Here is a 24,164-nt window from a genome sequence, read left to right as displayed (position 1 = left end):
GCAAGTTTTATTTAGTTATAGACTTTATTTATTCCCATAAACCACATGATTAATGTAAGAGTTGTAGAGCAGTGCTTTACAAATAGAGTTATTATTTGAAGAAATAAACTTCTAAGATGAAGCAGGATCAAATAATAAAGATTTTGGTCGAACGGTAATAGTTTCTATAAGCTTCAACATGTTTGATATATTGATTGAGTCTTTTACAACATTTATATATAATGTGTATATATATATATATATGTACATATATATGTACATATATATGTACATATATAAGAACACACGTCCTTTCTTTAAGTCCTTCATCTTATATTGACATTTGTGTAGAATACAGTACTTTTACTGGCTCAGAGTGGTAACCACTGGCTCATAGTTCACTGTGTTTCTCATTCTACAGGTAAAGAGTATCGTACTGCATCACTGACACGTGATAGAGTACAAGTATGTACGTCCTATAAAGTAAAAATACTCAAGTGAGGTACAGAGAAGTACTCAAGCAGCGGAGTGTTACATTTCCGTCAGTCCCTGAAGGCAGCACGGCGCCGTCACTGTGCGTGATATCCCTCCGCGGGACAGAAGCGCGCGGCCCTTTCCCTCCGACAACACAGGATGTGAACGAGCGAAGCGACGAGACGCGTCTCTGCTCCGTGAACGTTCCGCTGCCCGAGAGAGAAGCACCGGGAAACCCGCGCCTCTGGCCCCGCACCCCGCACCGACCCGCCCCGAGGAACACGCACTATCCCGCTGGGAGCGCTGCGCGGCAACCGACACCGTCCGAGAGAAGAGAGCGCGCCGGGGTCGGAATGGAGCTCATCACGATCCTCGAGAAAACCGTCTCTCCAGGTGAGACCCGCCCGAGCACCGGGTCCCGAGCCCCGGGTCCGGGGCCCAGGGGTCGGACTTCGGTCGGTTGGTTTTCAGGCGGCTCCTCGGAACCGGAGAAAGTTGGATGGAGGGAAATGCCTCGTTACCGGGCTGTTAGCTGGGGATGCTAACCGTGCTAACACTACGGCCTCAAGCACCGCTGCTGACTTAGCATTCTGTCCGAACTTTAACCGCAGTCTGGCGGTGAAGTTCAGCCGCTTCTCCGCTCAACTGATCGGTAAACACGTTGTCACATCACGGCACCGTGGGTTTGCACCAGGGGCGCGGACCTGCCGGCTGGGTGTCGCCGGTTAACGGCAACGACCCTGCCCATGCCTGAAGTAGCCGCTTCGCTAGCTCGTTAGCCGTTAGCTCGTACCATTCAAACTGTCGGCCCCCTGCTCGCACGCATGTCCCGGCGCACGTTACCGTGGAGCCGCCGCGTCCATCCGCTGCTCCAGCTTCACGTCAACTTAACGGTGTTTTATCCGGAATTGATTTTGTTCCAGAAACTTTATTTCTGCCTCGTCTGTCACCTGCTAATGTTAGCATGCTAAGACACAGCCTCCTCCCTCACGGCGGCTAAAACGCACGTTGCGGGCTCGGCGTGTCGCTGCGGGCGGAGCCGCCGGTGTCTCCGCTGATGTCTCAGGAGAAGTCACCGACTCTCACCAGCGGAAACTGAGCGTTAACTCGAGCGTGTTGCCGTGAGAGCGCCCGGTTCACGGCTCATGTCTGCTTTTAGCCTGCGTGCCGACCATAGCTGTCAGCTAAGGTGCTAGCATTCCCCTCAACCACCCCTCTCCCCCTCTCTCTCCCCCTCTCGCAGATCGGATTGAACTGGAGGCGGCTCAGAAGTTTCTGGAGCAGGCGGCGGTGGAGAACCTGGTGAGTGGGGGCTGTAACGGGGGTTATACGGTGTGTTTCCGGTGGAGGTGCCGGTCAGTGTGGATGGGGAAGCTAACTGTCGAGCAGCGTGGAGCTGAGCTGCTGCACCCCCCCCCCCGTGTGGAGGCAGCTTCACTGTGACGTCAGGGCTGCAGCTTCCGGTTAAATGATCTGATTATTGATCACTGATCAGAGTCCAGCTGATGTTTGATTGACAGTTCACTGTTACCAGGAAACAATACAAGTCAGATGCTGACAGATCACAAGCTGTCAGTCATTCATCCGTGACCTCTGACCTCTCCCATCAGTGGTGACCAGGGTATCCTACCAGTTTCTAAAAGAAACCAAAACTTCTTTCTTAGGACACAAGCTGACAATCGATGATAACAAAGGCAAATTAAAGATTGACATTTAGTGTATTAGCAGTTTGAATTTGACTTAAAGGTTCAGTGTGTAGGATTTAGTGGTGAAGTTGCATGTTGCAGCTGAATAACCCAACCTCTGACAGAGAACCTGTGTTAGCCTTCAGTTTAAAATAAAAGTTTAGTTTGTCGCGTTTGTATGACTGTGAAAAAACATGGCGGCCTCCGTAGAGAGGATCCGCTCACAATGTAAATATAAAACATTTAAATCTAAAGGGCCTATTCTAGGGTAAAGAAAACTACAATTCTTACAAATGAGTGAAAACACCACTAGGATTATTTTATAATCAATTTCTTCTAATAGATCCCTTTATCATAAATCTCACACACTGAACCTTTAACTTGAATTCACAAATATACTAGAAGGGCCCACTGCCTGTCATGGGGTCTTGTTGGCAGTCGAGCACGGAGCTTCACACGGAATCGTTCTCAAACAGTAGCTGTATGTCCTGATATCACAATCCTTTCACGTTAAATACAGACACACTTTCCCCTGTTGCTTTGTGGACTCCAGTGTGAGGTAGCCACTAGCTAACTGTAGGCTAACATTACTGAGTGTGTTGTCAATATGTGATCGATCCAGTAGGAGCCGGTGCCCAACACACCAGCTCTCATGACTCAACACTTTCTACAGATGCTGTATCGTATTAACAAGTGCCACTTAAAATCAACAGCTGCAGCATCGTCTGATTTATTATGAAAATCTTTACTGAACAACGTGATAAACTATGGAGGCGTGTCTGCAGCCAGTCACCACGGAGGAGGAGGAGCTTTATGTTCAGGAACATGAAAACACACGTTTCATGATTCACATACACTGGTCATGTGATGCAAAAAGGAAGTAGATTGACGTCTACTCTACAGTTGGTTGCTTAGTTATATAAAATACTACAAAAGAGGATCACAATGATTAATATTGTTAGCAACACTTTGCGTTAACCACTGGAAGTCGACTCAACGACCAAAAGGTAACCACCTCGCTCTGCCCTCAGACCACATTCCTGGTGGAGTTGTCGAAGGTGTTAGCAAACCCGGGGAACACCCAGGTGGCACGAGTCGCTGCCGGTCTGCAGGTGAAGAACTCTCTGACTTCCAAGGACCCAGATGTTAAGACGCGGTACCAGCAGAGATGGCTGGCCATCGACGCCAATGCTCGCCGTGAGATCAAGAACTACGTAAGGATCCTGGCACTTTTCTCCCGAGCTTCATTCATGTAACGTCCGTCATCTCATCGGTCCGATCGTGTCTCTCAGGTTTTACAGACTCTGGGCACGGAGACGTACCGGCCCAGCTCGGCGTCGCAGTGCGTCGCTGGGATCGCCTGTGCAGAGATTCCTGTGAACCACTGGCCCGAGCTCATTCCACAGCTAGTCGCCAACGTCACTGACCCGTCGAGCACTGAACACATGAAGGAGTCAACTCTGGAGGCCATTGGATACATCTGTCAGGACATTGTGAGTGATCACACACATAACATACACCAAATACATAGACGTACAAACGCACTCACATTTTACATAATTACCGACACTCACTCTCCCTGTGCTGCCTTCAGGACCCAGAGCAGCTGCAGGAAAACGCCAACCAGATCCTGACAGCCATCATCCAGGGCATGAGGAAGGAGGAGCCCAGCAACAACGTCAAACTGGCAGCGACCAACGCTCTGCTCAACTCTCTGGAGTTCACCAAAGCCAACTTTGACAAGGAGGTACATGGCTTTTCAAAATAAAATGCTCTTTATTTTAACCTGCAGGACCTTTGTATGTGGGAACATCATATATTTAAATATTACAATATTGATAATATAATGAAATATTAGGCTGTAACAAATCTACAGTTTGAGCTAATCTTCATTTATAAATGTTTGTTTTCAGACAGAGAGACACTTCATCATGCAGGTGGTGTGTGAAGCTACGCAGTGTCCGGATACCAGAGTGAGTAACGTTGGGACAGATGAGTGTTTGTGTCGAGCCACACGCCAACACTTCTGATGAGTGTGTTTTTCTTTCAGGTGCGTGTGGCGGCCTTACAGAACCTGGTGAAGATCATGTCTCTGTATTACCAGTACATGGAGACATACATGGGCCCAGCCCTGTTTGCGGTAAGAACACAGGTCAAGAGGTGGAACGTGACAGTCAGTGACTGGAAATAGACAAACTTTGTTTTCTTTCACTTCTCTTTCTCAGATCACCATTGAGGCGATGAAGAGCGACATCGATGAGGTGGCGTTACAGGGCATTGAGTTCTGGTCCAACGTCTGTGACGAGGAGATGGACCTCGCCATCGAGGCGTCAGAGGTCAGTGTGAGCAGCCGTCGTTTCCTTAGTTGTTCAGTCCCTGATAGTTAAAACCTCTCTGACGGCAGTTTGTTCTCATCCAATGACAGGCCTCGGAGCAGGGGCGCCCTCCTGAGCACACCAGTAAATTCTATGCTAAAGGGGCCCTGCAGTACCTGGTTCCCATCCTCACTCAGACCCTCACCAAACAGGTACCTGATGACGTGACCTCATTACTTGACTTGGTTAGTTCCTGTGGGAAAGTTCTTCAACAGATTTGACTGGTGTGTTTTTTTTCGCAGGATGAGAATGATGATGATGATGACTGGAACCCTTGCAAGGCGGCAGGTGTGTGTCTGATGCTGCTGGCGACCTGCTGTGAGGACGACGTGGTTCCACACGTTCTGCCCTTCATCAAAGAACACATCGAACACCCCGACTGGCGCTACCGTGATGCCTCTATCATGGCCTTTGGATCCATCCTGGAAGGACCTGAACTCAACCAGCTCAAACCGCTCGTTATACAGGTCAGTGGCTAAATGACCAAGTCACCTGGTTCAGATTCAGCTCATTGTTTTACTGTGGGTGATGAGAGAGAAACTAATGCAGAGGTTTCCCCCCCCACATACATACACACACACACACACACACACACATACATACACACACACATACATACACATATACACACAAACATACATACACACACACCAGGCGATGCCGACCCTGATCGAGCTGATGAAGGACCCCAGCGTAGTGGTGAGGGACACCACGGCGTGGACCGTGGGACGGATCTGCGAGCTGCTGCCCGAAGCTGCCATTAACGATTTGTACCTCTCCCCCCTGCTGCGATGTCTGATCGAGGGTCTAGAGGCGGAGCCACGGGTGGCGTCCAATGTCTGCTGGGTGAGAAGTGGGCTCAAACCAGGGAGGGGGGGCGGTGCATTAAAAAAGTGTTGTCATTTTAATAAAGTGTTAGAGAACATAACATAACCTCACAGGTCACGATCGAGGTAAAGGTTTGAAATTATCATGATATTGATTAGAAGTCACATGGTCCCCTCTCTTGGCCTGAAATATTTTGGACAATAAATAAACTCATCAGTCATGTAAAATGTTACATGACTGATCTCACATGTCAAACATGTTTGTTGTGTGTGACTGGCGTGTTTTCCCGCCGCAGGCCTTCTCTTCTCTGGCTGAAGCCGCCTACGAAGCCACAGACGCTGCTGAGGACCAGGAGGAGCCCAGCACCTACTGTCTGTCCACGTCCTTCGAGCTCATCGTCCAGAAACTCTTGGAGACCACAGACAGGTGTGTTCATGGGAAACGTAGCGCTGCAGTTGGTTGCTATGGTGACAGTGTGTGTTTACACCCTTGTGCTTCCTGTTCAGGCCTGACGGTCACCAGAACAACCTCCGCTCCGCAGCCTACGAGGCTCTAATGGAGATCGTGAAGAACAGCGCTAAGGACTGTTACCCTGCGGTGCAGAAGACCACCCTGGTCATCATGGAGAGGCTGCAGCAGGTCCTGCAGATGGAGGTGAGACGGGGGAGGGGTTTGTGACTGAAGCCTCGATGTCATGACGACACATTTGTACGAGACGAAGCAGAGCGTATAAAATCAATTAAACAAGAGGACGATAGTAACAGATCGATGTTTGTCAGTCTCACATCCAGAGCACCTCCGACAGAATCCAGTTCAACGACCTGCAGTCGCTGCTGTGTGCCACTCTACAGGTGAGAGCCCAGTTATACACGCCATCATTATACACCATCACTAACTGTATATACACCATCATTATACACCATCACTAACTGTATATACACCATCACTAACTGTATATACACCATCATTATACACCATCACTAACTGTATATACACCATCATTATACACCATCACTAACTGTATATACACCATCACTAACTGTATATACACCATCATTATACACCATCACTAACTGTATATACACCATCATTATACACCATCACTAACTGTATATACACCATCACTAACTGTATATACACCATCATTATACACCATCGCTAACTGTATATACGCCATCGCTAACTGTATATACGCCATCGCTAACTGTATATACGCCATCACTAACTCTATATACGCCATCGCTAACTCTATATACGCCATCGCTAACTGTATATACGCCATCACTAACTCTATATACGCCATCGCTAACTCTATATACGCCATCGCTAACTGTATATACGCCATCACTAACTCTATATACGCCATCGCTAACTGTATATGCGCCATCGCTAACTGTATATACACCATCACTAACTGTATATACACCATCGCTAGCTGTATATACGCCATCATTATACGCCATCGCTAACTGTATATACACCATCGCTAACTGTATATACACCATCGCTAACTGTATATACGCCATCACTAACTGTATATACACCATCGCTAACTGTATATACACCATCGCTAACTGTATATACGCCATCACTAACTGTATATACACCATCGCTAACTGTATATACACCATCGCTAACTGTATATACACCATCGCTAACTGTATATACACCATCACTAACTGTATATACGCCATCGCTAACTGTATATACGCCATCACTAACTGTATATTAACTCCATAAAGTTTATGTGTGAGTGTATATAAGCAGGCTGTGTTTCTTCCTGTAGAACGTTCTGCGTAAAGTTCAGCATCAGGACGCTCTGCAGATCTCAGACGTGGTCATGGGTTCTCTGCTCCGCATGTTCCAGAGCACCGCCGGCTCTGGAGGCGTTCAGGAGGACGCTCTGATGGCCGTGTCCACGCTGGTGGAAGGTACGCACGCTCAGCTGAGACAGTGGAACCGCCACATGGTGGCGCTGTGCTTCATTTAATATGTGGTGTTGGTTTGTGATTCAGTCCTGGGCGGAGACTTCCAGAAGTACATGGAGGCCTTCAAGCCGTTCCTCGCCATCGGACTGAAGAACTTTGCCGAGTATCAGGTCGGTTGCCTGACCACTCGCCACCATCACACCAGTTACAGGAAGTCATCTGTGGCAGTTTCAAATTAAAAGCATTCTGTCTAGTTAGCTTCATGTCACTGTAACATGAACATGATTGAGTCTCTGGATGATGAGGATGATGATGATGATGAAGACGATGAGGATGAGGATGATGATTGATTTTGTCTCAGGTGTGTCTGGCGGCGGTGGGTCTGGTGTGTGACCTGTGCAGAGCTCTGATGTCCAACATCCTGCCGTACTGTGACGAGATCATGCAGCTGCTGCTAGAGAACCTGGGGGTGAGGAACATCTGGCTCCCTCTCCTCCCCTCTCCTCCCCCTCTCTCTCTGTCCGCGTCGTTGCTTAGTGATGATGAATCATGCACCACACTGAAGTCGTGATGTAAAACCACATATATGAGACCTCCATACTTCCTCTTCCTCAGTTTCTTCATTGCTCGCCTCAACTGATCCACGTTTTTCTCCGCCTCCTTTAGAACGAGAACGTCCACCGCTCAGTGAAACCTCAGATCCTGTCTGCGTTCGGCGACATCGCTCTGGCCATTGGAGGAGAGTTTAAGAAATACCTGGACATCGTCTTGGACACGCTGCAGCAGGCGTCACAGGCTCAGGTCGACAAGGTACACAAACACACTTCAAACTGATGACATCAGAATCCAGGATATTCTCACTATGTCTGGAAAACTTTAGTCAAGTTCGTCATAACTTAGAAAATGTTTTAACCTCTGACCTCTGCTGTAGAAATGTTCCACCAGTATCTACGTCGGTATTTTTACTTCCCATGATGTCATTTCCCGGAGAATCTCTAAAAATCTGTACAACCTCAGCGAAAAGGTTCTGTAGGTCAATAAAGTACTGAAACTGCAATACCACTTAATATATATAAATATATCAATCTGACATTTTCTTCATAAATTAAACATTTTGATCGTCGGCTGGAATATAAAACAATAAAGATAACTGTCGTTGACGGTCATTGTTGAAAGCAGGGCCGGAGGAATTCCGTAGTGTAGAGATGGTTTTTTTGCTATTTAAAGAGGAAGAATAATATGTTACCTCACAGACACTATATAGCTGTAATCTTTTTACCATCTGAAGCACAAATGACAGAAATAGTGATTTGATTTATATCATGATGTTTATCAACAGATATGGAGAAAAAAACGAAATATTTCACTTTCCTCAAGTTATTTGAATTATGAACATTTTTTAGTTTTGGAGATGTGAATATTTTTCTCTGCTCTGGAGCCAGTGCAGGTTCACCAAGTTTTCACTGCACGTGATGAAACATGATGACGTCAGAGGTAGAAAACATGAGCCCTCGACTTCCTGCTGCAAGAAGAATGAATGTTCTAAATACTCTGTGTTGTCATGGATCATGACAATGGTGTCTTGTTAGCGGCCACCAGCAGGGGGAGCTGTTTCTAGAGGGTTAATGTTTACATAGAAATACATGAAACAGAAAATCAAATATCACCAAAGTGATCTGGTTTCATCATCTTATCCTTTTACTATGTAATGTGTGTGTGTGTGTCAGACGGACTACGACATGGTGGACTACCTGAACGAGCTGAGGGAGGGTTGTCTGGAGGCGTACACCGGCATCATCCAGGGCCTGAAGGGCGACCAGGAGAACGTCCACCGTAAGACACTTAAACTCACTCTGATCACATGACCACAACCTTTCGTTGACGTCAGTTCCTCCTCCTGGCTCCAGTTGATCAGGAGGATTTTATGACGTCGCACAGAAACACGGGTCTCTTCACCCAGAAAGCTTCAGGCTCAGGTCGATGTCACAGCTTCCTGGTTTTGCGGGACCCCACACACACACACACACACACACACACACACACGCAATGAGTGAACTTGCCTGATGGACATCTTCTCTCTCTCCTCCCTTGCTCAGCTGACGTGATGCTCATTCAGCCACGGGTTGAGTTCATTCTCTCCTTCATCCATCACATAGCAGAGGACGAGGACCACTCTGACGGCGTGGTGGCCAACGCTGCCGGACTCATAGGGTGAGTTGTGTGTGTGTCTTTGTCGGTGTGTGTCTTGTGTGTGTGTGTTGGTCTGTGAAGAGAAACCATGCACCACTCTGACACTGTGATGTCACTACAACGTCTGAGACCAACACAACTTCTTATTTACCTCACAGTTGAATCCAGATCCTGATTCAGACCCGAGTCTGGATCCTGAAACTTGTTGGATCTGTAACTGAACTCTTGTTGTAACTTAAACCGTTTTTCAGTTAAATTCATTTTGTTGTCCCAGTTTTTTTTTTTTCAGGTTACATTTTAGTTTGTAATTGAAACTTGACATTTGATTTGAGTTTCACTTGTGTCACATTTAAAAGCTTCAGATGTGTTGGTAATGTGTGTTTGTATCATGTGGGTCCTCAGCGATCTGTGCACGGCGTTCGGTAAAGACGTGATGAAGCTGGTGGAGGTTCGTCCACTCATCAACGACCTGCTGACGGAGGGTCGACGCTCCAAAACCGCCAAGACCAAGACGCTTGCCACCTGGGCCACGAAGGAGCTCCGCAAGCTCAAGAGCCAGGCCTGGTCAGATGCACACATGTAACAATCACATGAGTTTGGTCCATGTCCCATCTACTAACATGGAGCAGGCAGGATTCATGACCTGTACTGCAGCCAGTCACCAGGGGGCAATCCAGAGTCATGTTGTTCATCTGTATTTCGTCTATGAGTCATGTGACCAACACGCCGTTTGTTGTTGTTTCAGATGCCTGGTGGAGAAGACAGGGGGCGCTGTGAGAGATCGACATGCGTGAACGACGAGGACAAACTTTAGCTTCTGTTCGTCGGTCGAAGACGAGTGAGTGTGTGAGAGAGAGAGACGTTTGAGAGAGCGAGCGAGAGATGATGACGTCACACAACCCAAAAATCCAGCAGGCCCACCCCCCACCCCACTGTTCTGGACAGCCTGTGGACTGGACTTTGACTCCCCCTCCTCCCCCGTCCTCTCCCTTTAAAACAAACTTACCTTCAAGCCTGCCCCCCCCTCCCACAATCCACCTCTCGCTGTAGCTGGGCTCTCCTTCGACGTCACGATGACGTCACCGACCTGCCGTCGCCACGCCACCCCCCCAACGTCGGGGGAGGTGGGGGGTGAGGAGGGGAAACGGATAAAATCCCGACAAGAAAATAAAAGACTTGGAGTGGACTCGGAGGAAAACTTTTTTTGTTGCTCTTATTTCTTTCTTCTTCCGAGCACTAACACAGCGAAGGAGATTTGACGGACATAAACGCCTCCGTCTGCAGCGTTCTCGCTCCCGAAAACAGCAGCACTAAATCACTTCAAAATAAAAGTCCAAACCTGACGAGGAATGGTCAAGGAGCGAGTGCCAAATGGAAAATAAAAGGTGCAAAGCGTTTCAGTTTTTAATTCCAGCTGCACTTGTTTTGGGAAAGGGTCACTCACGTTTCTGCTTGTTTAAAAATTCAGAGAATTGAAGACGTTTGTATGAGGTTATATTTTTCCATTGCTATGATAAAAATAAAGTTGGAAAAAAACAATAAAATGATATGAAACATTCCCCACGCAGTTCTGGTGATTTGGGTCTCTGTCGTCTGTCGGACACCTGAACTGAACCGGACTCTGAACTTTGTTTACGCCACAAATGACCATGATCTTTTTTTTCTTTTTTTCTTTAACTCCTCAGCTGTTTGGTCATCATGGCTCGGACGTCACTCCTCACTGACAGTTTTCTTGTTGGGGTGGGGGGGGGGGAAAGTAGTTGAGCACATTCTGCACCACCTGTCCGCCTCGTCTGGATCGCTTCACTTATTCAACCACGGGAAATAAAGTTTAAATTGAACTTGAACCTTTGAGTTGACAGTAAAGTGTTTCCAGCCTCGCAGTGCTCTTATTTTGAAGCGGTGTGGCGGACGTAGGGAAAACTTCCTGTGTTGACGTGAACCTGCAAACTTGGTGATCATTGAATTGTGAATCATTTAAAGCTGATCTGCTTTTTATTTCATAATCAACTCTAGTGAACTAATAAAGTCTATATTGTACTGAACCATCTGCTGCTGCTTCTTCGGAGAGGGGGGGGGTAAGAGAACACACCTTTAATTCTACACACACACACACACAGGTACACATCAGTGTGACCACATGAATTATCACAATGTTATGATATAAAATGTACAAACTATCCAGGATCTGTTTATCCAGCTGAACTTACATCACAGTCAGCTCGGTGGTCACATGATGCTCGTTAACTCGTTAGTAGTTCTGTGTGCACATAGAAGGGGCGGGCTCTACTGCATATGACCAATCACAGACATGGACAGTTTGACTGACAGCAGAGCTGAGGATCAAACTGTTAACAAAAATCAGAGAAGAACAAAGAAACAGTTCCAGCTGCTAAACACAGAAGGAGGAGGAGGAGGAGGAGAAGAAGGAGAAGGAGAAGAAGGAGGAGGAGGAGGAGAACAAGAAGAAGGAGGAGGAGGTGGCCATCCACCATTAGACTGAAGGAGGAGAAGAAGGAGAAGGAGAAGAAGGTGGCCATCCACCATTAGACTGAAGGAGGAGAAGAAGGAGGAGGAGGAGAACAAGAAGAAGGTGGTCATCCACCATTAGACTGAAGGAGGAGAAGAAGGAGAAGGAGAAGAAGGTGGCCATCCACCATTAGACTGAAGGAGGAGAACAAGAAGAAGGGAAGAAGGTGGCCATCCACCATTAGACTGAAGGAGGAGAAGGAGGAGGAGGAGGAGAACAAGAAGAAGGAGAAGAAGAAGGTGGCCATCCACCATTAGACTGAAGGAGGAGAAGAAGAAGAAGAAGAATGAGGAGGAGGAGAACAAGAAGACTTTTTACTTCAGGGAGTCCAGGTGGACTGAGTTCTTTGGCGCAGACTATTCCCCTAGTGGCAGCTGGTGGGTCCTGTATAAACCTCCTGTGGAGAGACGGATGGCAGACATCCAGTGGAGAATTATACATGGAGCTCTAGCTACAAACAGATACAGAGCTCACCTGGACCCAAGCACTGAGGGGGGGTGTCCTTTCTGTTCGCTGCCTGAGACCCTGGAGCACTTAGTGGTGTCCTGTCCCAGGTTAGCGGACATGTTTAAACAGCTGCAGGAGTGGGTGGGGGGGTTAGGAGAGGTTTTCTCTTTGCCGCTTTTTGTGTTTGGGCCCAAGTACACAGCAAGGAAAAAACATATCATGGTTTTAATGAATTTTATTTTTTCGAATGCAAAGATGGCAACCTGGATCAGTCGCAAAAATAAAATGGCTGGGAGAGGCTGGACGGATCCGCTGCGCTGTGTGAGGGGTTTTATGGCAGCTAGGCTGAGTATTGAACATGCATATTTTAAACTGACAAACAATTTGGAGGGTTTCAGGGCTGTGTGGGGGGTGGGGCAGGTCCTGTGCTCACTGGGGGAGAACCAGGCTCTGGTTTTAACTTTTTAGGGTTGGTGTCTGACGTGTGTGTATATTATGGTTTTTATCCCTTTGTCTTTGCAAAAATTGGTTTGAGAAATTAGGATTTGTTTGACAATGTGTCTTAATTAAAGTTATTTAAAAGTCAAAAGGAGAACAAGAAGAAGAAGGAGAAGAAGAAGGTGGCCATCCACCATTTGACTGAAGGAGGAGGAGGAGGAGGAGAAGAAGAAGAAGGAGGAGAAGAAGGTGGCCATCCACCATTAGACTGAAGGAGGAGAAGAAGAAGAAGAAGAAGAAGAAGAAGGAGGAGAAGAAGGTGGCCATCCACCATTAGACTGAAGGAGGAGAAGAAGAAGAAGAAGAAGAAGAAGGAGGAGAAGAAGAAGAAGGTGGCCATCCACCATTAGACTGAAGGAGGAGAAGGAGGAGGAGGAGAAGAAGAAGAAGGAGGAGAAGAAGGTGGCCATCCACCATTAGACTGAAGGAGGAGGAGAAGAAGAAGAAGAAGAAGGAGGAGAAGAAGGAGGAGAAGAAGAAGAAGGAGGAGAAGAAGAAGAAGAAGGAGGAGAAGAAGGTGGCCATCCACCATTAGACTGAAGGAGGAGAAGGAGGAGGAGAAGAAGAAGAAGAAGAAGAAGGAGGAGAAGAAGGTGGCCATCCACCATTAGACTGAAGGAGGAGAAGGAGGAGAAGAAGGAGGAGAATTAAACCTGATAACTGAAAAGTTTCATGTTTTCATCATCGATTGTTTATGTTGATAACTGAGGATCAGCTGAGAGACACTTCCGGTCGTGTCTCCGGTACCGGGACGCGTTCAGCTGTCTACCGTGCACTTTGTGCACGCGCGTCCGTTCAGTCAACACTGATGAGTAATGATGGCGCCGTTACGCACCGGCACCGCGCGCCCCCCCCTCCAGCTCGTCCGTGCCGTCTGACCGGTGGCTGAGTCGGGAGGAAGCTAACAGCTAGCTAACGTTAGCGAGCGGCGCCACCGGTCAGGATTCTCATGTTCGTGTTCTGACGTCGTTCCGCGGAGCCGTTACCGTCACCAACCGGGCCGGACGTCACATGGCCGTCGGCCGCTGCTCCGTCGGGCTCCCGGTTCGCTCGGCGGGAGGATGCCGCCGTTAGCCGCCGTAAGCTCCGTAGCCGTTGATTCATGTCGGTGTTATGTAAGCGCAGCTAACGTTAGCCTGACAACATGACCGACGCGCAGCAGGACATGTCCCCGGACTTTGTCCTCATGAGGCTCGTGTCCGCGGCAGAGTACGACCGGCTGGACGAGCCCGACGACCTGATCTCTGGAGGCGGCGGGTTCGGGCCCGTTAAAGCGGCGCTGGGACACCACGGCGTCAGGTTCGATCTGGAGCCCGGTGGTCCCTCGGCAGGCCTCGGCTCGGCCTCCCCGCACTACAGCTCGCCGCTCCCCCGAAAAGGCGACCTGGACGGCGGGCTGGTTTTGACGCAGGCTCCGCTGGGCTCCGAGGCGCCGCGCTCACCTCCGCCGCCCGAGAACTTTGCTATAGCGGCGCAAAGGTTCGTGGACTTCCCGGTGCCGCACGGCTCGGGGGGACAGCTGATGGTGTTTCAGAACTTGCTGCGGGCCGGAGACCGGATCCTGGAGTGCGGGCTGGAGCAGCCGCCACCGGGGTTCCTCCAGGCGGAAGCGGAGAGACAGCAGCAGGATTCCGGATCAGGAACCGGTCCCGGTAGCACAACAGCCGGTCCTGGGCCTGGAGGTGGGAAGGACCAGAACTCACACTGTATCCCATCCACAGAGGAGAACTTGCAGCCGCAGCTCCTGCAGTGGCACCCGGTCCTCAAACTGTCCAAAGGTTCTGATGGGTCTCCTCAGCGGGGGAACCCTGCTCTGGACTCTGAGCCTGGGTCGGTCCTGTGCCATCGACACCGCCTCCTGACAGACAGACTCGCTAAATGGCCCCCGGGCCTGCTGGATCAAGCCTTGCACCTGGGCCTGCTGGAGCCCAGGAAGAACTGCACCACTGGGGTAAGGGACCCGGTCCTGGCTCTGGCCCGGAGGCTGGGTCATCTGGGTGAGGGGAGGGAGGGTGGCGGGGGAGAGGACATGGTGCCTCCACTCCCTCGGTGCTCCTGTCACAGTGTCTTAGCCTCGGGTTCGGGCGGCATGGGACCCGGCGAGGACCCGAGTGATACCAGTGACGCCCTGCTGGTCCTTGAAGGTCTGGGTTCTGAGGAGGTGGGGGTGCTGGGAGGAGGTGTTGAGAAAGGAGAGAAGGTGGAGGGGCTTGGTGGTGGTGGGATTCCTGGGGGGGCAGGGCCTGTGTTCTCCAGTGGGACTCTGAGTGGTCTGATGCGGCAGGTCCACAGACTGGCGGAGGAGGCGGGGGTGTGCACTGATCAGAACTGCCGGTCGTCGTTGGCCGTCAGCACCACTGACACTCTCTGTCCCTACCCCCCCAACCACCCACAGGCCACTGCAGCCCCCCCCGGTGGTCTCCCAGTCTGGCTTGAGCCACTCCCGTCCACCAACCCCGACCCAAACCACTGCTCGCAGCATCAGCATCAATCCTGCTCCCAGCCCCAGAGCCGCACCACCACCCCCAAACTCAGCATGGCCTCTGGCGGGGGGGCGCGATCTGCCTCCCCTTTAGTGGTCCTGAAGGGGGAGGTGGGAGGAGGAGGAAGAGAGGGTGAAAAGACACCGAGGAGCAAGATGAGAAAAGGGGGGTCCCTGAAGTTCCGGCTCAGCAAGCTGTTCAGAACCAAGAGTTCCAACGGGGGGTCAGGGGGACTGCTGGACAAGAGGCCATCGCTGGCCTCGTCCACCTCGTCCGGGGGGAGTCTGCTGGACGTGTGGGGGTCCACCTGCAGCAATACGGAGCAAGACAGCAGCAGGTGAGAGGACTTCAGGACGGGGACTCTCATGGTCCACATACTTGACGGTTGTCAACATTGAAATATTGATTTATTCAAACATTAAGTCTTTTTGAGTCCGATCTATGAATTATTTTATGAATCAATGGATTGTCTCCTGAGCAGTGAGGATGCTCACCATGACAACAGTCTTGAAGGTTTGTTTTATTTTGTATTTAACACTGATCTGAGAGCAGCTTGACGATTGTTAACATGATTACATTAATCCCTGTGGTTATTGGTCTTATCTCCAATTTAACCTGGTACGGGTTAGCTGTTCATCATACGTTACCATGGTGATTGACCCCGATAACAACCGACCGAGCTTTGTAGGACTGAAGAACTCTGAATTAAACCTGTCAGCCAATCAGGAGTCTTTCTCATCCAGTGATAATAACAATACTTTCAACACCAGCACTGATCACAAGTTGTCAGGACACGTAGAGGACTGACGTTTACTTTGTGTTTGTTTGATTCTTTAGAGTTTATGAGACACATGTTTAAACCTGAGACACATGTTTAAACCTGAGACACATGTTTAAACCTGAGACACATGTTTAAACCCAACACGAGATGTAACGTGACCCTGTCAGGCCATCAGGGTTAAAGTGAGCAGAACGATCCAGAGTCAAGATCTGACATCATTGATTAATAACTGTTTCAGAATATATAATATATATATTCAATTTGGCGATCAGTTTGTGTGTGAAGAGGGACAGAGACACATACGTTTGATGATCAGAAAACATCAGAGGAGCAGTCACTTGTCCAGCGGGGTCATGTCCCTCCGTGTTGCAGATTTGATTTATATATCGACTGATGTGGAAAAATGATCGTGATTTTGTTCCATGTCGCCCAGCCCTAGTGTCAGCTGTCAATCATCACATCTCAGCCTGTTTTGTTTTATGGTAAAAAAATAGCCTGATGAAGATTCACCTTAAATTTCCACCGTGTGTCCGACAGGCTGCCGGTGTCCAGACCCCACAGTGCCTTCTCTCCAGTGACCTTCACTCCTGCGTTCACTGGTAAGTCTTTGTGTGTTTCAAGCAAGTTGAGAAATGGCCATGTTACTTTCGTCGTCTACTGCGGAACGATTCTTCGGCTCAGGACGACTTTACTTGTTAACGTCCAATAAAAACTTTTCTTCTTTATCATTTATCCTTTTCTATTGTCGTTCAGTTTAATTGGTGTTATTTTATCTGTCTATTTTGTGTTCCTGTTTTTATTTGTTATATATATTTATGAAGCACATGTCTGTTTTGAAAGTTGCTTTTAAATTAAGTTATTATTATTTAATTACTTCACTGATAGTAAGCGCCCTCTGCTGGACCATGAGGCAAACTACTCGGGTCTAATGAGCTTCTGCTGCTCATTGGCGATAACACTGGTGTCAGCCATGATGTCTGAGTCCGACTCGTTATGTCCTGAATATTTCTGCGCAGTAGAGAGAAAAGTCGACTGTCTCGTCCACGAACAGCTGGGTCTGCATCGAATCACCAACATCAGCTGATTATTGATTTCAGGTGTTTGATCGTCTCTGATATTGATGACGAGTTGTCTTCTGCTCAACACTAATATTTCACACTTTCACTTCTCTAACATCTTCTTCCTCTTCTTCTTCTTCTCTCTGTTTGACCATGTCTCCAGGTGAGACAGTGTCTCTGGTTGATGTGGACATTTCTCGAAGAGGTGGGAACTGTCTTCATCCCCCAACTCCCCCACCCCCACCCAGACGGAGCCTCAGTCTGCTCGGTACTTCACTTCATCTTTTACTTCCTGTCTTCACCTCCTCTGTCCTGCTTCCTGTCCAGTGACTCTGAGGTCAGAGGTCAGCTAACTCTAAACAGGTGTGTTTCTCTCGTTGTCTCCAGATGATTTCAGCGGTCCTCCTCAACAGGGGACGTTCACCGAGCGAAGTGTTGGGGCATCAATGCAATCTCTTCCCCCGCGACCGCTGGCCCTGCCCCCCTCCCTCAGCACCATCCAGCACAGTCTGAGCCTCAATGGTGACACGCACACACACACACACACACATACACACACACACACACGCACGCACGCTCTGACCTCTGACACACGTGTCCTTCATGAGTCATGTGACCAGTCAAACTAACACATCTTTGATGTTTGTCAGACACCTTCCTGCGAGGTTTACCACGGCCCGTCCCTCTGCGTCCCGCCAGTCAGCACTATCCGCCGCGACTCACCCCCCGCTGCCCCCTCAGTCGACTCGACGCCAACAGCTTCGCCACCAGCCTCAGAGAACTGGAGAAGGTGGGGCCTGGGCACGCTGGGGTCTAACTTATCCTCACAAGTTATATTGTGATATTTCATTCATATTTGAAAAAGTATAAAAGTGGATTTAAATGTTTTTATTTAGTCCATGTAGTCCAGTCCATGTAGTCCAGTCTCTGAAGACCAGTCCATGTAGTCCAGTCCATGTAGTCCAGTCTCTGAAGACCAGTCCATGTAGTCCAGTCTCTGAAGACCAGTCCATGTAGTCCAGTCTCTGAAGACCAGTCCATATAGTCCAGTCTCTGAAGACCAGTCCATGTAGTCCAGTCTCTGAAGACCAGTCCATATAGTCCAGTCTCTGAAGACCAGTCCATGTAGTCCAGTCTCTGAAGACCAGTCCATGTAGTCCAGTCCATGTAGTCCAGTCTCTGAAGACCAGTCCATGTAGTGCAGTCTCTGAAGACCAGTCCATGTAGTCCAGTCTCTGAAGACCAGTCCATGTAGTCCAGTCTCTGAAGACCAGTCCATGTAGTCTAGTCCATGTAGTCCAGTCTCTGAAGACCAGTCCATATAGTCCAGTCTCTGAAGACCAGTCCATGTAGTCCAGTCTCTGAAGACCAGTCCATATAGTCCAGTCCATGTAGTCCAGTCCATGTAGTCTAGTCCATGTAGTCCAGTCTCTGAAGACCAGTCCATATAGTCCAGTCTCTGAAGACCAGTCCATGTAGTCCAGTCTCTGAAGACCAGTCCATGTAGTCCAGTCTCTGAAGACCAGTCCATGTACACTGCTCAAAAAAGTTAAGGGAACCTTTAAATCACACATCTTGATAGTCAAATTATTCAGGTTGAAAATCTTTTCTGATGAACATTCTATAATTTGTTGAGAACAAAATGATGTAACAACGTTCAATGGAAACTAAAATCATTAACCCACTGAGGCCTGGATTCAAAATCATTCCAAAATAACTGAAATCACAGGCTGATCCAACTGTGACTTTTATCACAGCAACTCATCATGTGACTCCGTGGGTGTATATGGCCCCATGTGCTTGTATGCACCCCCGAAACGTCTCGACATGCTCCTGATGAGTTGGTGGATGGGTCACATGAGGCATTGTCCTGCACCAAGAGGAACCCAAGGTCCACTGCACCAGTGTCGGACAGTCACTCTGAGGATTTCCTCCTGGTACCTAGCAGCAGTCAGGGAACCGTTGGCTGTGACATGGAGGTCTATGTGACCCTCCAAGGATCTGCCTCCTCAGACCATCACTGACCCCCCACCAAACTGGTCATAGATGATGTTACAGCAGCGTCACGTTCACCACAGCTTCTCCAGACTCTTTCACATCTGTCACATGTGTTCAGTGTGAACCGGCTCTCATCTGTGAAGAGAACGGGGCTCCAATGGTGGACCTGTCAATGTTGGTGTTCTCTGCCAAATGTCAATGGAGCTGGGCTGTGAGCTCAGGCTGCAAATACCACCTCATGCTACCAGTAATGACAAGGACATGAGCAGAACACAAAACTAAAGAAGAATTAGTCCGGAAGAAGGAGCAGCTGTGTGCAGCCAGCACATTACAAACATTCCCTTTTTGAGGGTTGTCTTGATTTTGCCTCCATTGAACCTGTTGTTACTTTAATTTGCACCAAAGCAGAGAAACTGATTCATTATCACTTGTGTCCTAAATGGACTCATTGATCTCTAGAGTTTAACTGACCTGCTGTTAAACTGTGTGTGTGTGTGTGTGTGTGTGTGTGTGTGTGTGTGTGTGTGTGTGTGTGTGTGTGTGTGTGTAGTGCGGTTGGTACTGGGGGCCGATGAACTGGGAGGACGCAGAAATGAAACTTAAGGGGAAACCTGACGGATCGTTTCTGGTTCGAGACAGTTCGGACCCCCGATACATCCTGAGTCTGAGCTTCAGGTCCCAGGGAGTTACACACCACACACGCATGGAGCACTACAGAGGTAACACAACACACACACACACACACACACACACACACACACACACACACACACACACACACACACACACACACACACAGAGCGAACAGACTGTGACAAGTGCTAGCTGAGTTTGATGTGTTTCCTTCAGGAACCTTCAGTCTGTGGTGTCATCCGAAGTTTGAGGATCGTTGTCACTCTGTGGTGGAGTTCATAGAAAGAGCCATTATGCACTCCAAGAACGGGAAGTTCCTCTACTTCCTGCGCTCCAGAGTCCCTGGTAACCAAGCAACCAATCACCTGACACCTTCTGTCATCACCTGTCTGCACTTTACAACTAAAGGTGTGTGTGTGTGTGTGTGTGTGTGTGTGTGTGTGTGTGTGTGTGTGTGTGTGTGTGTGTGTGTGTGTGTGTGTGTGTGTGTGTGTGTGTGTGTGTGTGTTCAGGTCTGCCCCCGACCCCGGTCCAGCTCTTGTATCCAGTCTCCAGGTTCAGCAGTGTTAAATCTCTGCAGCATCTCTGTCGCTTCTGCATCAGACAGCTTGTTCGCATCGACCACATCCAGGAGCTGCCGCTGCCCACGTGAGTCCGCAGAGCTCGCCGTAAAACTTCAGCAGAATCAGAACTGAAGAAATTATAATGAGATCGTTCGAGAAATAAAATGAGCAGCACAGTGAAGCCAGCACATGGAGATGGATGACATCTCCCCCTGGTGGCTGGCTGCAGTATGCACTCCACTAATCGTGACATCTCAGCCTGTTCTTTCATCATCAAATAACTCAAAACAAAAAATCAGAAATACCAAAATGATCAGTAGTCTGTTAGGGTTCACCCCGAGTGGAAGGATGTGGAGTTCTTGGCAGTGTAGAGGTTGAGAAAATTTATACTAATGCAACATTAATGACATTTATTATTAAAATATTTAAAGTAAAAACACACAAACTAACACACACCTGTAATAATAAGTGTACTTACTATTACAGGTGTGTGTTGTATGTGTGTGAGTGAGCGTGTGGTTCCAAAGAGAGAGAGAGAGACAGTAGGAGACAGACAGAAAGAGAGAGAGACACTTGTGCTCCAGGAGAAGTGATAAGAAAGAGAGAGCAGGGGGGGAACTGTGGTTTTATTGGTCTGGTGACCTCACAGGTCCTGAGACACAGTGATTAATAGTAGCAGGAAGTTGTGTCCAGTGGCAGGTTTCACACCACAGTGTGAAGAAGTGAAGGACCCTGGGAGACTGAGTTCTGGAAGCTGTCCTTTGTCTTCAGGCTTCGGATACATAGGTCACCAATAGTAGGTCCCAACAACAGTGTGATAAGAACAATTTAAAATCACAGAAACCATCTTTGACAAACAAACTTTGGTCCATGCCCCATCTGCTAACATGGAGGAGGAGGGGTTTATGACTTGTACTGCAACCAGACACCAGGGGGCGATCATGTCGTCCATTTCTATTTACAGTTTATGGATGAAACAAACTCAGATGTCTCTCTCCTCAGACCTCTGATCGCCTACCTGAAGAAGTTTTATTACTACGACCCAGAGGAGGAGGTCAGTCCGACGCTGACGGAGAGGAGCCAGACGGGGGTGGTCGAGTCCCAAACGTAGCACAGGAGCCTGAGACTATGTGAGTGTCACCTGTTTCAACTTGAGATAACGAAGCGACATCTTGTTGAAAACTTGATTGAACAGTGAACACAATGTAAACTCCTCATTAATTCACTCTTCTCCTCTTTTCCCTCCAGTTCTTTTCCTTTGTGTTTTTCTTTTTCTGCGGATGCTCGATCGGCTCGCTGAAGACGTGCAGACTGTCGGCCTGGACTCACTGTGCGGTCAGTCAGCCTCCTCTGCTCTGTCCTGTTTTCGGGAGAGTTTCAGATGATCCTACCTCCTGCGGGCCCTCTGATTGGCTCACGAGCATCAGACAGGGGAGGGACAGGGGATGTGGAGACTCTGCCTCTCTTCTGATGTCATCACTAGACTAAAAGGAAACATTGCTGTTACTGACGACGCTAAAATCTGTTAAAGAAACAAAGCAAGAAGCTCAGTGTGAGGAGAGACACGCTGTCGCCTCTGGGATCCTGGAACATCCACGGGCTGCGGCGCCGTCACTATGGAAACGTCCGAAAAAACAAGCAGCCAGACGCTCAGAGTAACTTAAGCTGCTGCGACGGAGGATTAGAGCTTTGACAAAATGAACAAAATATTATTATTAATAATAATAATAATAAAACTGCGGAGGTCCAAGCTCATGTTCTCTCAGGTTTGATTATTTATTCTTTTTCTCTTTATTATGAATTTATCTTTCGATAAATCAAAATTATAACCCAACATTTGATTGGCTCTGATCCTCCGTCACCGCTCCAACAAAGATCTTCTAGCAGTTTTTCTACGTTCAGTTTCAAATCTGCACACACTGGAGCCAAAGAGCCATTTCCTCAGGATGACCATGAACCAAAACTCAACCAGCAGCTCGGCACGTCTGCCGTCGCACTGACTTTTACTGTAACTCACGACCACATATAGAAAAGTATCAAGGGTTAAACTGGAAACGAATCTAAAAACACTAAATGTGAACTATGATTTTAGCAGCAATGATTTAAAGTCGTGATGTTCCACCAGAACATCGTAAACCTGAATGTCTCCTGGCTCAGTGCTGATGAGTGGGAGTGAAACCAGTACACACTCAACCAATCAGGAGTCAGCCTCAGCTGTCAATCATGACGTCTTCGCCTGTTTTTATATCATCAAATAACTGATTCAAACCAAACTGATCAGAAACTTGAACAAACTGATTTTTTTAGTTTGGTCTATGTCCCATTTGCTAACATGGTGGAGGAGGGCATTGATAACAAACATACAAATCCTGACAACTTTCACACCTCAGTACATCTGACCAATCACAGCGGCCGAGGTTTCAGACGTCAACCTACATAAAAACAGCACAAACATAAAAAGTCAAATTCTTTGTTTCACTTGGTCGTAGTTTAAAAATGAGGAATAAAGTCTCAACTATAAAAACAGTCCGAGATAAATTAGACGTTTTTTTGCAGAATAATGAGAAACAGGAACATGTCAACGTCAGCAGGAAACAGGAGTTCCCAGAGGCGACCATGCCGCTCGATGTGGTGGCAGAAATACCAAAAAAAAGAGAGGATGGAGGCGATGACTACTGACCTACAATGTTACCGTGACGATGTGTCACTGGAACAAGCTGCTGTTTGGACGAGTTTCACTGAACACTGGACGCCTGACGACCCTGCGGGGACACTTCCATGATGTCATGACAGCAAGGGGGGCGGAACATGGATAAGCGTTAATACTACGGACTGGAGACCTGCTGAAAACTGAACTGTTACTTTTGCTGTGGACGAACATGAAGTAATCTGTTATCTTTGGTGCAGCGGCCTGTTAATAAAAGAGTGTGGGTGGAGCTTGTGTTTGTCTGCTGGTACATCTCTGATACATCTGACAAACGATGACGTAGACTCAACCTCTTCCAGCTTATGTCTTTTCGGTCATGACGTAGCCTTTGCTGATTCGTTAAGCTCCTATCACATGACCTCCTGGAAGAAAACCAGCCTCAGCTCACACGCCCAGTGTTCGTGAGTGGTTATGTATGGACGAGGATTAAAACTGACCCTGAGCCACAACACTGTCGAGCGATTGTTTTAGTTTGAAAACGCAGTTTCCAAGCATGAAGTGTGATGTCATCAGTGGGCGTGTCCTATACTCCAGGTTTGAAAGAGGATAGAGACATTTTGTCATTAGAGGTTAGTCCATCTTGTTACCACTGTTCACTTCCTGCAGCGCCCCCTGTTGATGAACATTGGTCAGTCTCAAAACGAATTAAAGGGTGGCCTGGTTCACAGGATGAAAAAAGACAGACTCGCTAGAGAAAGAGTTATCAAGAGGTCCTCCTGAGGACAAAGTGTATCGGCGTTGGAACAGAGCGACATCACGAACACAGACAAATGTGAACATAAGCTTCAGATCTGCAGGGAGCCACCTGATTGGCTATCAGTGCTAGTTATTAACCTCCCTTTAATGCATGGTGCGATCGTCATAACATAAACTACCAATCACAGTCTCTTTCATGCTAACGTGCATGCTAGCTATACATGCTAAAGGGAAGTAAACAGGAAGTTTCTAAAACGGAGAACTTCTGCTCACAGCTTCCAGGTCGTACAGGGGGCGCAGGAAGTCCAGAG

General features: G+C 48.2%; 2 protein-coding genes and 1 non-coding gene across 6 annotated transcripts; all 3 read left to right on the top strand.

Moving 5' to 3' along the window:
• The first annotated feature begins 551 nt into the window (after positions 1-551).
• kpnb1 (karyopherin (importin) beta 1) lies at positions 552-11,018 on the top strand. The gene is made up of 22 exons (XM_069525453.1): positions 552-846; positions 1,697-1,755; positions 3,170-3,352; positions 3,431-3,631; positions 3,733-3,885; positions 4,052-4,111; positions 4,189-4,278; positions 4,364-4,474; positions 4,564-4,665; positions 4,756-4,980; positions 5,168-5,359; positions 5,637-5,767; positions 5,848-5,995; positions 6,121-6,192; positions 7,128-7,272; positions 7,357-7,439; positions 7,631-7,738; positions 7,936-8,079; positions 8,997-9,102; positions 9,366-9,480; positions 9,862-10,023; positions 10,205-11,018. Coding segments are annotated over exons 1-22 (2,631 nt in total). The 5' UTR covers positions 552-806; the 3' UTR covers positions 10,206-11,018.
• On the top strand, positions 9,149-9,286 carry LOC138410019 (small nucleolar RNA SNORA79). Its single transcript, XR_011242815.1, has one exon. It is a non-coding gene; the product is annotated as a small nucleolar RNA SNORA79 (small nucleolar RNA).
• A 2,509-nt stretch (positions 11,019-13,527) lies between the features above and the next one.
• Positions 13,528-23,386, top strand: LOC109644260 (suppressor of cytokine signaling 7-like). Of its 4 annotated transcripts, none has more exons than XM_069525434.1 (10): positions 13,528-15,754; positions 16,736-16,797; positions 17,420-17,524; positions 17,644-17,778; positions 17,907-18,046; positions 19,805-19,973; positions 20,104-20,232; positions 20,400-20,535; positions 21,453-21,580; positions 21,699-23,386. In XM_069525434.1, exons 1-9 carry the CDS (start codon positions 14,079-14,081, stop codon positions 21,559-21,561), a joined length of 2,661 nt encoding a protein of 886 aa, XP_069381535.1. In that variant the 5' UTR covers positions 13,528-14,078; the 3' UTR covers positions 21,562-21,580; positions 21,699-23,386. The 4 variants fall into 4 exon arrangements, with proteins under 4 accessions (XP_069381535.1, XP_069381537.1, XP_069381534.1 ...); XM_069525433.1 differs by having other exon boundaries at positions 13,715-15,754; positions 17,620-17,778; XM_069525436.1 differs by lacking the exon at positions 17,420-17,524.
• The last annotated feature ends 778 nt before the right edge of the window (positions 23,387-24,164 follow it).

The sequence above is a fragment of the Paralichthys olivaceus genome, chromosome 5, assembly GCF_024713975.1.
Source record: "Paralichthys olivaceus isolate ysfri-2021 chromosome 5, ASM2471397v2, whole genome shotgun sequence".
In the NCBI taxonomy this organism is placed as follows: domain Eukaryota; kingdom Metazoa; phylum Chordata; class Actinopteri; order Pleuronectiformes; family Paralichthyidae; genus Paralichthys; species Paralichthys olivaceus.
The sequence above is the reverse complement of the archived record's forward strand: the minus strand, read 5'-3'. Positions and strand labels throughout refer to the sequence as shown.